Genomic DNA, 15,565 nt, shown 5'->3' with positions numbered 1-15,565 from the left:
TATTAAACCACCATCTATCTTTATATTTCAAGTATTCTTCTACTACAGCATAAATACTATATATTCACCCATTAATACAAGAAGAAGGTTTCGCAAACACTGTTCTTCCTTCTCTTAATCCCCCAATATCCCTTATCCAAAAGCAAAATTAAGACCACCAAAATTGACTAAACATGTCCAACCCGTTCAAACCAAGAAATCATGATCAGGCCTTATCAGAGTCGGCACCTTGGTGGTGGTGGTGGTGTTGTGTGGCCAATCCAAGCCCTTCATTGCGGTGCTTCTCCCAGAAACCAGTATCAGCCTTGGAGTGTGCCCAATAATACAAAATGGAGGTCAGCATGGAGAGCAAGGTCAAGGCAGCTCCAGCAGCAAACACACCTTTGCGCAGGGTAGCACAAGACAAATCGTGCTTCGCAAAGTACCCTCGGTACTTGGTGTGGTATGCATTCTTCGCAGACCCTGCTAACAAACACGCCTCTGCTCCCAGAAAACTAATCCTGATTTCACAGTAGTAATAATTCAAAAAATCAAAATCAAACACTTTTCAATCTTCATCCACTTTTATCTTCTGACGGAAAAATGCCCAATCAATTCACAACAATTGATGTAACTGAAGTGAAAGGGAAAGTATATTCAGAAAACCATGGTTCAAAATTATGTTTAATTTTTTGTTTCTACAATTAATTAGATGAATTCGTAGGGGTTTAATTGTTTAGATGCGAAATTAGAAGAGTGCGATTATTTCACTTAAATTGATTGTTACCAGGAGAGGATGAAGGATACGACGGCGCAAGTGGCGGAGCAACCGGAAACAAGCCCTTTGCCGCAGCATAGGCATCGAGTGACGCCGTTGAGGACGGCCTGGCTGAGGAGCAGGAGAGCGACGGCGGCGAGGCCGTAGATGGTGGAGGCGTCGGTGGTGTAAACGCAGAAGGTTCGGTCATCGTACTCGTCGGGGAGCACCTTGGCCTGAAAACGGAAAAGGAATCAGATTTGAGAGTTGAATTGAAGAAAAGAAAAAGGGAGAGGAGAGAGAAAGGGAGGGTTACCTCGCTACGACGTCGTTCGGCGCCAATGGCAAAGACGAAGGCTATGAGATGCAGAGCGATTATGAGCACCAAAATTGTTACAGAAACTGCCATCGTTTTGTTTGGCTACTCCTTTCTCTCACTTCACTTCACTTGCTGATGCTTACTTTTTTGCTCTGTTTTTGTGTGCTTCTTCCTTTGTTATGTTCTTTAACATCTTAACACTCTCTCACTTCACACTTTTCGTGAACCTAATTCTTCCTTTTTTCCCCTTTCTTTTATTCCTACTTCTTCACTTCAAACTCCTTTTTCTAAATTTCAAACATCTCTTTTTCTATTGATAATGATGAAAGTATAAAATGGATGAAACAAAAATATTATATTTTGTAATTTTCTGAACAACTATTTTAAATTAAAATGGATAAGAAAATAAAAGGTAAGATGACTATGCCGTAATCATGTCGGTGTTTTTAGTTTCTATTCCTATTTGTTATTGAGAACTTAACTCTTTTAAATAAATATGTAAAGTGAAAATTGTTAAGTTTGAATGAAAATGTATTATTTTAGTTGACAATTTTGAACTAAATTTTGAATATGATATGTGTTGTCTCTAAAGAAATGTATAAAGTGAATAATAAAGGTTTTGGTTGTTTAAACTACGTTTGGCGGTTGAGTTGAGTTTGCGATTGGCATTTGTGAAGAGTGGTGGAAAAAGTTTTGTTTTGGTGAGTCATTGTTTCAAAAGAAATGAGAGAAGGAGAAAAAAAGAAACATGATGGGTTTAGGATAGAGTGTGTGGAAATAAAAAAAGACAAACAATGTAATGATGGAGTGACTTATTGAGTGTAGCTGTGACCAAAAAACGATGGTGATGGGACCCACTCGATATCCAGGATTCGAGTGGGTGGGGCCCGCTTACTTACTGCGATCGATATCTGCGAGTCAAAACAAAAATAGCTGGAACACGGTTGTCTGGTCGGAGCGCCGCTATCCTTCACTGTCCCTCCATTCAAGGGTACCCTCTTCTTAATATATTAGGGTCTCAAAAATAGTGTCTTTACTAATTAAGAAATTAGTGAATAAAAATAATTTACCTTTCATGCAATGTATTTAATTTAAATTACCTTAAGTATAATCTTTAAAATAATTGTAAGATTACATTCTAATTTCAAACACACACTTCACTTCGTTACAAAAACTTCTTGTGGACACACCTCTTGTCTGCACAATTCACTGGTGAGACAGAAAAACTGTGGAAAAGTTTATAATCAGTGAGGTGGCCCTGTTCCTTTTTATTTTCAAAATCTTTTCTTACTTTCGTAGCTTTTTTGCCTTTATTTTCTTTATATTTCTTATTTTCTCTTCAACATATTTCACCGATAAAAATATTTTATAATCATTACAATTCTGAGGCATTAAAATCTATTTTAATAGAACTTAAATTTTGGGATTGGTATCAGAGGGTGTATTTAGTGCAAAGGATGGAAATAGAGAAAAAAAAAGGGGGAAATGCTTAAATAAAATAAAAATAGAGATTGTTTAATTAAAGAGATATAAAAAATATAATAAAATTATACTTGGAGATCCACATTAACTAGATATTAAATCTTTCATTGTATAAGTGGGTGCAAATCTCGTCTGAGTCTGTTTCATGGGATTTGAGTCTGGGATTGAGTTAGATTTAAAATACACTTTGTAACAATATTCTGAATGATTTGATTTCAAATAATATAAATAAATATTATTTTATTATTAATTTAAATTAAATAAAAATAATGTTTCTAATTTATTACTAATATTATTTTATTTATTTCAAATCAGTCTTCAATAATGTATTTAAGTTATTCTCAGTTCTTATTCTAAATAATAGGAGAGAGTAAAGAGTATATCGAAACAAAATACATTTTGTATTTCTCCTTGGCATAATTTCTCAGTGCTTACGAAGGGAGCGGTAGCAAAGAATAAGGCAGGTACCAAATAGCAATGAGAGGAGTGTTGTATGGCCACATAACACGCCATTGCGTCTACTGTGTACTCTCTTCGTGCTCTGCAACTTACCTCATATTTCAATTCACAATTAAGTCATTTGTAGAAATTTTTATTATTTTAGTATAATTTTAAATAAATAAAATTCTAAAAATTAACAAAAAAGTGTTAGTTGTAATGAGATAATATAAGAAATTTTTATTATTTTAGTATAATTTTAAATAAATAAAATTCTAAAAATTAACAAAAAAGTGTTAGTTGTAATGAGATAATATAATTTTAGTTAAAATTTGATTATACTAAAATAATATAACATGCTAACAACTTTTTCATAATAAAGTGTCACAATTCAATTATTTTAATAACTTTTTAAATTTTATTTATTTTAATAATTAATAATTAAAATTACACCCGAATGTTAAAAATATCTCTTTGGAAAACAGGACTTAAATCTAGATAATATAAGAGTCTCGGTTTCTTCTAAAACTAAAACACGACAGAGGAACAACTTTCTTCTAAGTAATCACAAAGCTATTTAACATAAATGAAATCTCTGTAATAGACTAACTTTCTTCATTTATACATCATAGAATACAAATCAATTTTAAAAATAAAAAATAATTGAATTAAACTTGTCAAATTAATAAATTATTAGTATTTTTTTCTCCAAATGTCAAAAAATAATATATAGATATACATAATTAAATTATATTTATTTAAAATGATGAAAGTAGTGACTATAAATAGTGTAGCATAAAAAGACAGTAACGAACATTAGGAATTAAATAATAACTAATTTTGTTTATTACAGCATTGGAAGAAGTTTAAGATGAAAATAAGAGAAGACGAGGGAAAAAAAGATTGAAGTGTTTTCTACCTCTAACAATTAATAAAATTTATATATTTCTGTAAAACAGGTTTTTAGTATATATATATTTTTACGATTTTACCCTTAAAGTTGTAATAACTGGTTTATCAAAAATGAATAATAAATAATAATAATGTAACTAGTTTTACAAGTAATTATGAAAAATAAACTCTTCTTTATTAGCTATATATATTAAGAAAATTAATTATTTTAATTAAAAATACAAATAATTATTTTTATGCTTATTTTACTATCATTTTAATTTTTATATTTATTTACTACTTTTATTGTAGTAAGAAATATACAAATATTATTTATATTAATGGTTATAAAAAAATGTAAGAATATAGACTGTACTTATACTGGTTATATAATGTTTGTTTTAAATAAATTAATATGACAAGAAAAAAAGTCGTTGCCAAAAGTTATCTGTTTTTGTTTATGCAACACAGAAGCTAACTTTCAAGTTTCAAGTAAGAAAATTATTTATTATTTAAACTTCTTAAGGGGAAATGGGAAGCCATGGTGCTTCATAAATAATATTTATAGCGAGAATTTGTTACGTGAATCATTTTCGGATCATTATCAATCTCACATGCAATGCAAATTGATAAGTTTTATTAAAAATTTCATACAGAAATAATAATATTTTAAATATAAATTCTACTTTAATCAATTTTATTAGACATAATTAAAATTTACTTTTTAATAACCTTTCACACCATTTTTTTTTTTATCTCGTATCTAAACTACTTTAAGTTCAGCTTTTCACGACCAACGTATCACCATTGAAGATTATTTTTTAAGGCGTTTTTTTATTTTTCACTCTCTCTTCATTGGAACACTTGTCCATTAATTATTAGTGTCTTTATCACCCTTATTTTTACAAACAAAACGTAGTGATTATTTTTTTCTCTAAAAATTAATTTTCATTTCATGATTTTTTTTAATAATGATGTGATATTAAAGTCAATTAATAATAAGATAAGAGTTTATTAAAAATTAGAAAACAAGTATAATTTGAAGTATTTTTTATGATAGACAAAGTGAAAATATATTGATCCTTGATTTATATCATATAAGATCATCTAAGACCATTTATATTATTAGAAATTATTTTAAAATAAAATGATTATTTTTTTAAGTTATTATATATCATGTTATTATAAACTAATAGTTTGGAGAAGATAATGGAGGTAATTGATTTTGTTAGTAATAATTAACTCGAGTTAAAGATAAAATTTGAGTATTTAGAACGAAAGTAAATATACAAGTCTCCAAAATTTGGAATTTGAAAAAAAATATGTTGTTAATTATGTGTACAACTTGTTTGATTTGATGTAATGAGCATAATAAAGTTTTATCAAGATTTAAAAGATTGAGACATAACTGGGCACAGTGTTTCAGTTTACATTAAGTGAGAGTGATGCTTGTTAATTACGATGACAAAGTTTTTGGTAATGAAATTTTTGTTTGAGAACATTTACCAATTTACCAACAACATGATATGTTTTTATGTAAGGGTTATCGTTATTTAAGATCTTAAAATATTTTTCCAAAGTCCATGAAATGAGTTTTCAAGAGTTTTCTTAAGATTATGTCATTGATCAAGTTTGATCAATACAAACCAACTAGATTGAATAACGTATAATTAATAACATAAATATTAATTATGGAAATCCGATAAAAAAACAAATATAAAAATAAAAACTAAATTCAGATTTTAAATTTTGTACGAATAATTTAACTTGATGTTGAAGTTTAAAATTGACATAATAGAAAAGTTAAGTTGAAATAATCAAACTTGTCTGAATAACTTAATTGGAAATGTGAAATGTCGACTTTGGGAACTTAGCTAGTGACTAAGTTTAAATATTGCAAAACATTAAAAAAAGTACCTTAATTTATTATTGAAGTTTATATAAGATAATATTTAAATTAAGTTATGTTGAGATGTGAGTGTGATGTTTACTTATACTTATATATAAGTATAGTTAAATGCGTAATAAGTGAAATATTTTTGCTTTTTAATATAGTTTGGTGTCATTATGTGATGTATAACAAAGTTAATTTCTTTATACTTTTTAATATAACCTAATATTATTGTAGGATGTCTAACATAATTGGTGATGCATATATTTTTAATATAACTTGATATCATAACGTCTAACACAACTTGGTATTTATGCTTGGTCATAAAAAAAAAATTATGAAGTATTGTTAAAGAGAGTTTTATCTTAACACCAAGATTTATAAATAATGATATTTTACACTTTTTAAATACTTTCAACCCATTGAAAATAACATTATTTTGACATAGCCTAATCACGAGCTAAATTTTTTTAGGATTGTAACTGTAAATTACCAAGTCACAAGCAACACATTGTTAAAATGTGTATGATTATATGATTTACACCCACTCTAAAAAAGACACCAAACACCTTTATTAGCAATATTTATGTATTCTTTAGTAACTCATCAATGTTTGAATCATGTTAAGGTTATTTTTAAGGAAAAAATAATGAGCTTTAAAAGAGTTTTAACACTCCAAATAACCTTGAAAATCATCCACCATACTTTCTACCTTAATTGGAATCGTATTTTTCATCTTCTAACAATAAACATGAGTTATGTGTTTTGAAAGTATTAATTGTAGCATATAACTTTTCCTCTTTAATATCTTTTCTAACAAACCTGCATTGGTAATCCAGATGTTATTTCTTAAACTCTTATATATACATATACTAATACAAGAAAATAATGAAATAGAAATTAATATTTAAAAATAAAAAATAATTAGTTGCTATAGTGATTAAATTAAAGATTATTTTAGAAAAAAGAAAAATTGATTTCTAAATTAGTTTATATTATTGTTAAATAGTTTTTAAATTGGTATCTAATTAGCAACAATGTTTTTCTACCAAATTTAGAATCTAAATAATTGGTAGTTAAAACTTTGGTAGGTAATTAGATACCAATTTAGAAATTATTTACCAATAATATAAACTAATATATAAATCAATTTTTTTTTCTCTAATTTAGTCTCTATAATAACTAATATTTAACTACTATCAAATTACTAAATAAACACACAAAATCTAAGTTATAGAAATATTAAGAAAGAATATCACTCCTATTCATGAATATTTCAAAAAAATTAAAAACAAAATATTATACAGCATCTCCACCAAATATCTTAAAGGTAAATTTCTTATCAAACCTTTCTAATAAAAGTTCTTTATTTATTCTTAAAGAGTTATTTTTATTTGTTTATCGAATAATGTTTGAAAGTTAAAATATGTTTTTAAAATGCTTTGATTGATTAATTTTGAAATATACAGAAAACTCTTCATAAATAACTGATTTTTAATAAATTTGATAGATTATTTATCTTTTTTTTTCATGCTTACATTTAATTTAAAATGTAAAAATAATTAATTAAGAAATTTATTGTGAAAAATTATTTTAGTTAATTTTATTTAATAGTATCATAATTTAAACTTAATTTATTAAAAAAAATGCTTATAATATTACTCATAATTCAAGAAAAAAAATTAAAAAAAAATTGGTGTTTCAATAATAACCTTAGAAATAACTCAAGGATGTAATAAAATAAAATTATCAATTAGTAGATATAGAAATGGCATCATATTTCTTATAATTGAGAAAAAAATCACGTATTTACTTGCTAAAAAAGGACTAAAAGTACTTATTTTAGATCGAATATACTATATAATAAATATTACAACTAACAGAGAGAAATATAGGATGTAATAAATGATTTGATAGAAAGGGATAAAAGAAAAAAAAAAGGGTTGCTCTGTAAATTCTTATATGAATTATTGTATAAATAAATTATCTTTAATTTTTCCTGAAATGAAAAAGCTGTGATTTTAATAATTCATGTATGGCGAAACTTTTAAAGAATAAAAATAAAAGATTTTATTAATTGGCATAGATAAGAATATTTTTAACAAATGGTTTTGAAAGAGAAATATCTTCTGCAATGAAAACATAATTAAGTCATTTTTAAATAAAAAAAGTACAAAAATATACTTTATTTATTCATTTTTATACTTTAATCACCTAATATAAATGAAATGTTTCTATTTTGAACTATATTAAAGAAAACTATTGTACTTTAATATATAACTTTTCAATACACATAATTTTATATAACGCTAAAATTTGGTTAGGAAAGAATCATTCCATTTACAGAGTATTTTATTTATTGTTACTACATTTGAGCAATGTAATTCACTTTTCATACATAAATTTGTTATATAATAATAAAAACATTTAATATAAAGAAAACCATCTTAATATCCTAAAAAAAATTTCTTAAAAAATTATAATCAGACAAAAAAAATTTAGTAGTTTTATTTAATCTAAATGTTTTTTACTAATGGAGCTCTGAGCTCAAATACCATAAACAGCTTCATTCAGTGATTGATTGAGAATGAAAAAGACAAGTATTCATGCATTTGAATTGCATTACTTGAATAATCTAGCTACCTCAACTAATTATATCACTCTCTGCATTAAATACCTTTGCAACACATTGGTGGTAGGGCATAATTTCATAGTTAATTGGATGTTGAAGTATGAGATTAATGCTCTGAAAATGTAGTGTTGTTGACTTAGGCATGAATTAAGACAATTTGTGGATAGAAAAGGAGAGAGATGAACCTGTGAGATTGAGATATTCAAGAGCTCTAATTATGCTTCTGTATTTTGTACAATCAGTGGCAGCTCAACCATCTTGTGATTGAAGAATGGCAGTGGATGAAAGCGAAGTTGGTTATGGTTTTACCACTTCCATTCCATATCAATTTTCTGTAATAGCTCTGTAATAATTATACTGTGATGAAAACAATTCTGAGGTGGATGGTGCTTAACTCAATTTTCAGGAAATAGTGAGGTACCCAATACACAGTCTTTTGAGTAAGAATCCTCAATGAATGTTTTCATAGGAAAGGTTGAAGCTTCACAAATTCCAACCCTATAGGCAAATTAAAAAATTCAACAATATTACTTTTTTAGCAGAAACACCCTTGTCACCATGAAATGGTCAGAGAGAATCTTAAGAAATTGGGTTAGAGTGCCATAAAACTGTGAATGATAAGATCAACATAATGAAGAAATGATTGTAAGTTTATGGCATGGTGGTTTTTCAGAGACATGGTAATTTTTTTTATCAATAGATAAATGCATGTAGCAGAAATAATCACTGAGATTTGAGGCCAGGTAGGTAATGGTGTCGTCATTTATCAAATGAGCAAGCCATGTTGGAGAAGGTATGAATTGAATGCTTTACAGTACATTTATAGAATCTGTGTTGAACAAATTGGCAGAACATAAATGATAAAATCTATCCTAAATCCTAAATCAAACTAAAACAAGAGATAAGATATATTCTGATAACAATTAGGCAAGTTCTGCATTTAAATTATAGAGTAAGATTTCATTTCCATAATCATGTTGATCTATATATTTTCAGTTTGTTCTTCTCATTCGAGTATAAGATAAGGCTAATGTCTTAGAACCTGTTAATTGTGTTCTTTTTTTTCCATGGTTTTGTTTTTAGTGGATATGTATTCCAGTATCAGTGAGTATCACATTGCATTGCTTATTGCTTTCAATGATATTAGACACTTTATTGGCCTAGAAAGATATTTTTTTTTAAATGGTAAAATGTGATCCTTCTGTATCTTGTTTCAAATTCTGACATGTGAATTTTGAATTAAGATGTTATGTAGTGTTTCATAGCCTAATAAGTGAAAGAATCGTAGAAGTAATACACAAGGTGGACTGATACATGCTATGAGGTTTTTGTTTGCTAACATAGTCTTGCATCGGTTGCTTCTCTTCGAATTTTGCTGAATTTTTTGTTTACATTCTTCACAAAAATTCTATTCACTGCATAATTTTATTTTGTGTGTTTTGGACTCAAAATCAACATCAAAACTATTTTAAAGAAAAAACAAACAGACTAGAAATTTTTAACTAGGAATGAATGAAGTAAATGGTGATGGATTTGTTCAGAATTTTGTTGTGTAAGATACGCATTAATCGGAACATAATCAATTGAAAGGTGTGAAGTTATTGGATATTATGTACTTTGTAAGCAAGTAACGTGGACTGAATACTTTTTTGGCCGTAAATCTTGGCTAAGTAGAAGGCAATAAATAATAATAATAATATAGAGAGGTAAAAGTACGACATTAAAGTTACTGGTTTTTGAACCGTGCGAGACACGGGTCTTGAGTTTAATATTTCTTAATAAAAACAAATTTTATATCATATGACAAAGGAATAATTTCACCATTCATATTTGAATTAGAATAATAATAATAATAATAATATAAAATATATTATAAAAATAATTTTTTTTTGTATTAATAATAAATACAAATGGATGGTATGATATACATTGTAGAGATAGACACTACTTGAATGGTAGATGATGTACTATTAGACTCTATAAAGCACTGTACATTGTACGTAGATTAGCCACTACATATTATAACTTGAATAGTTTGATTTGCTATTTTTTTTATTGTTTAACTTCAATTGCTTTATATAGTTATCTATACCTGTATCTTCTAATTTAATTTTAGTTCAAAAATTGTTTAAGAAATGAATTCAAAAATATTTGTAATATAAATTAGACAAAACAAATTAAAACATAATCAACAATAATTTCATTCGAGATAACACAAGATATTAAAAATAAATACTTAAGATTTTTTTAATTTATTCAAATTGTTTCTCTTTATAGAATATAAATATTGAAAAATATTTGTAATAGATTAAAAGTATTTTAACAAATTTGTTTAACAAAAGGTTAATAAGATCCACTTATTAAGTTGATAATAGAAAGGAGGTGAAGGATGCCATTTGCACACATCACAATTTCACTACATATTGAACCCTAGTTAAAAGAAGAAAATTGAAAATACAAATTCAAATTATTAACATGTATTTTATCTTGTTCGAATAATGTATTTAATATAAAACATTAACATTTAGGAGTGGTTTATAACTTTTATCTGTAAACACCTTTAAAGAATATGCAAATGTCAGATGCCACTTCTCTTATAAATTAAAATCAATTGACAAACAGAACTTCTAAAACTAAAATTTATTTTGCCCTCAAAATTTTATTAGAGCTAATGAAAAATATTCTTCAAACAACACCTTCGAACAGTAATAATCGTGATTACTTGTGACAGGAGAAAAATAAGCGCCGAGTAGAATAACTGACTGATTTTTACCACCAAGTCGAAACTGATTCTTCTAAACTAAACCCTCCTTTAAAACATAATCAGAAAATACAATTTTTTTTTTAACAACACAAGTTCATTCACTGAATTCTATCACTATCTAAAAGCAAAGATTACTATAAGAATTCAAATACAGAAAGTTTGGGGCAATTGAAGCATGAGACATGAACATGCAGTAAAATTCCCCAATAAATTAAAACTAGGTCCTATATAACGCATCGCCAGGACAGAAAAAAGTAGCCTGTGTTTGGCTTGTTTAACAAAACCATGCCGCTGCTATTTAATCTGTACACCCACCAGGAACACATTAAGTAGCCTCAACACTGCCGCTTCTCCAAAGCTTCCCTGTTCATTCACTTATTATGGAAGCAAACAATGCAGAGAATTACAAAGGACACTGCTTAACATCCTTTCTCCAATTTTCCTTTTACCTTTTGTCCAATAAGTTATTAACTCCAACTCCAATCAAGTATAACATCTAAAAAATTAACCAAAGGAGGCACTGGCAAAAACTAACCACCAGTTCTTAAAAAATATCCAAAAGTATAATATTACAGTCACTTTAACATCATCAACGACTAAAAAACTGGAAATCTGGGTGACTGACTTGAAGCTGTCTTAACAAGTTGTCGGCCCGCTGCAAAAGAGAGCTAGCTAATTGGCGTTCATGTCCACCATTAGGAGTCCACAGAGATCCTTTGAACTTGTATGAAGCAAGCCCAGAAACAGGTAAAGAGATTTTATGGACATTATCCGTCTCAGTAGGAAGCTTGTGAGTCTGCCTTCTTTGAGAACCTGTAAACAAAAAGAAAAAAACATGTTTCAATAAATCAACTTGTGCAAATTAGAAAACGGAACATGGTTCATGTGCAGTAGCTAACAACAATTTCATTATATGTGCTATGCACCTATAATTGGCAATGTAATTAAATACAAACATGTTCCCGTGATAAAAGCAACACAAGCCTTTTTAGTAGAATAATTAAGAACCCCAACAAATCCAGAATGACATTCGTAATCTTAAACAACACATAAAAGTATCTTTCTAGGCTAAAAGAATGGTTGGAATCATTGAAACAAAGCAATAAAATAATTTGCTTTGGTACTCATTAATACGTATAAAGAGTTAAGAACAACATAATAAAAGAAAAAACCACATTAAACAGAATCCAAGATAAAAAACCATATACTCATAAAATTGTATCATGTGCGTCAATATACATGATATCCAGTGCATGGGGAGATTCTAAATAACATTTGTGTATCATGTATCAAGAAAGGTTCCAAATTAGAATTCAATTTTAGAACACCTCGTTATGTTAGGGATGGATGCATATATATACACGCCCTCAATTCAAATATTGGTAAATATCATGCACCATGAACAAAATAGAAATTAAACTTAGTTATAAAGCACAAATGAAGCAAAAGATTGCTACCTCCCACAGGTGTATACAGATTATGGTATGTCAGGAAACAAGCATCCAAATCTTTTAATGTTGGACCAGTTGGTATCCTGTAAATTGGATACCTACAAGCAAATCATGGAACAGGTAAGTCCATTGTGCATTTGTAAGCTGAATATCAAAGCACAAAATTAAAGAAGAATACCAGGCTACGGATATCCAACTTGATGGAAGTATATCACAACTTCCAAGGGTCACCAATTCAGGGAAACGAAAAGCAAGATCCATTATCTATTCACCACCACATAAAAGAAAACACAATCAAATGACTCAGCAAAGAAGGACCCGAGATAACAAATTACCAAAATTATATAAGTGAACAGGGCGAGCATATGGCATGATAGAGTCAGTCACCGCACCTTATCAGCCAAAGGCTCACGGCTGTAAGGAGGGTCACGTTCAAGATACTCAAAAATCAAATAACCCTGAGGATTCACAGAATCTCCATCATCACTAGAAAACCCATCTTGAGGAAGGGAATGGTGATCTCTCAAAGATAATCTACTCATCCGTTGAGGTACCTCATCCGACAGATGGGGAAGATTTCTTTGTTCCCTCGTGTATTTCAATCCCCTGCCATGTACAGGTTCACAATCACTGCTACCATCACTACTTGAGTCCCTGAAATCGCTGTCACTATCCTCCCCAAGTTGCCTATCAAAGAACCAAAAATAACATTGTCAAACAAGTAGCTAAACCTTGAACAAGGTAGTATCCCCACATCGGCACAGCACACAATAAAAATGGATAGCAATTTAGCAAATAAAAAAACAGTAGTAGCTACATCATACAATCAGTAAAGATCATTGTTTCAAAGGAAATCAAAATGGTAGAAAACCAAAAATGAACATTAATTTAATCCGGGAACATGCTTAAAACCCAAAAAAAAAAACATAGAACATGCAAAGAATCAACCCAAAACCACCCTATTGTTTGGCTTGCATAACCTTTTCAAATCAAACAGTCACTAAAATGAATAATCTGTACACGGTCCAAAGCAAACAAAATACCTTGACTTCACAGTTGGCTTCACATTCTGGGAGTAAATTTGAATTCCAGAAAGATAAGGAACGTAATACTGAACAACACTATCCTTGTCATTCAGTACAAGCGGAACTCCAGCGCCATACGCACTCCATTCGCGGAAGGACTCCCATAAATCACCAAGAACAAAGTAGGGCTGAACCTCCTCATCGCACGCCCTAAGTCCTCTCGTCGTCCTCTGCAAGATCCAAGGAAAACTATTACACTAAACAGTTCCACACACAGAAATGAAAACCTAATTCATAAAAATGGCATTAATTTTTTTTTCTTTTAAAGCAACAAAACTTTGCTTGTTTTCTTATTAATTCTCACCAAAACCATCCCCTCCAATCTACGGTCACTTCCATAATTAAACACGGCCATAAAAGTTAAACCTTCCACCCACTGAATGTGGCGGCCACAAACAAAGACAGGACTTTAAATCGAATTTTCAATAACCCAAAAAACCAAATTCTAATAAAATAAACACGATTTAACCAACAACCCGTCAGAAACTTATTCAAAACACTTGCAGCAGTAACTCAAAAGCAAACCTTAGGAAGATACTGAGCAGACACAGAGGGCGTGATCGCCTGCAAGAACCGCTCCAGATTACTCAACCGGCTGAGGACCGGTTCACACGAAGGCACCGCGCCACTCTTCTTCGCCTCCTCCTCATCCGACCCAACCCGGTTCTCCGGTACCCGATTACCCAAATCCACCGATTTGTCTCTCCCGGTGACATCGCTGTGGGCCCTACGCAACTTGTCATTCTCCATGGTGTGAAACGGCCGGCGAGCCTTCGCCGGAGAAAAGAACCGATCCTCCCCGCGAGCGCGCCCGAAGTTCAAGCCAGTACCCAACATTCCTATGCCCAATAAAAAGGAAGGGAAAAACGGGACCCAGGAAACAAAAACGGAGCTTTTTTTGTGGGTGTTGGATAAACCTCGAGTGTGGTCAACGGTGTTTGGAATGGGGAGAAATGGTTGAGAATTGGATGGGAAACGATGAGGATCTGTGTTGGCGATTCTAGGGTTTGGGGAAAACGGAGAAAAGGATGGGTTGTTTTTGTTATGAGGAAGAAGGGTTTGTGAGTAGAGAGGAGTTGTTTCTGTGAATCGGAAAGAAGGAAAGAAATAGAAAGGGATGGGTCTTTGAGTTATATAAAACAACGCTTCTGTTCCAACATTTCACTATTTTTTTTATTCTTTTATTTTATTTTATTTTTTTATTTCTCTCGGTCTCACATGGTGTTCTTTATTATGTTTTTTTTTCATTCCATCTCTCACTTAATATATTAAATGATAGGGTATCATTAAGCAGGTATATAATCACACACTTTTTTAATTCATTTTTATTATTTATCAAAATTAAACTTGTTTAAAAATATAGAGAGAAAATTATTACAATTTCTTTGTATAGAGCTGTTAATTACGTTAATGGCATTTTTTCTGAATAAAGTGGCGAACGTGGAGGTAGTCAGGAAATGGATCTGGTCGTTGGATGCTGGAAGAAGCAGGTGGGGGCAAAGGGTATAATGGTATTTTCAATCGAGGGCTAAAGGACCAAATAATCTCAACCCTTTCTTTTCCTTTCATTTATTTTATTCTTCCTAATTTTCACTTTCTGAAAAATAGGTGCCACGGACTTCATAAAATATTTAAATTTCGTATATACTTTTGTTTATACAAAAAAAAATACAATAAAATACTATGTCTACTTCTAAACACTACAATTAAGTTGTATAGAATATGTAAGAAATTGTAATGAGTGATCATAGTATTTAATGTTTATGATAGTTATTCACCAATGGAAAGGAACTCAAGAAACTGAGTATTCTTCAATATTTAAATTTAAAATATGTATTTAATGTTACCTTTAAATTTATGGATGAAAGAGAATGAA

The 15,565-nt window shown here is 29.6% G+C and overlaps 2 protein-coding genes across 2 annotated transcripts; both read right to left on the bottom strand.

The window, feature by feature from the left end:
- On the bottom strand, positions 1-1,514 carry LOC137827850 (protein DESIGUAL 2). The gene is given in 4 exon segments (XM_068634204.1): positions 1-262; positions 265-500; positions 767-972; positions 1,053-1,514. Coding segments are annotated over 4 exon segments (582 nt in total). The 5' UTR covers positions 1,146-1,514; the 3' UTR covers positions 1-215.
- A 10,160-nt stretch (positions 1,515-11,674) lies between these two features.
- LOC137827892 (uncharacterized) lies at positions 11,675-14,834 on the bottom strand. The gene is made up of 6 exons (XM_068634251.1): positions 14,215-14,834; positions 13,648-13,859; positions 12,997-13,291; positions 12,783-12,868; positions 12,611-12,702; positions 11,675-11,966 (listed from the first exon to the last, which is right to left on the bottom strand). Exons 1-6 carry the CDS (start codon positions 14,524-14,526, stop codon positions 11,743-11,745), a joined length of 1,221 nt encoding a protein of 406 aa, XP_068490352.1. The 5' UTR covers positions 14,527-14,834; the 3' UTR covers positions 11,675-11,742.
- Between the last annotated feature and the right edge of the window lie 731 nt (positions 14,835-15,565).

This window comes from Phaseolus vulgaris, chromosome 7 (genome assembly GCF_000499845.2).
Source record: "Phaseolus vulgaris cultivar G19833 chromosome 7, P. vulgaris v2.0, whole genome shotgun sequence".
NCBI classification, from domain to species: Eukaryota; Viridiplantae; Streptophyta; class Magnoliopsida; order Fabales; family Fabaceae; genus Phaseolus; species Phaseolus vulgaris.
The sequence above is the reverse complement of the archived record's forward strand: the minus strand, read 5'-3'. Positions and strand labels throughout refer to the sequence as shown.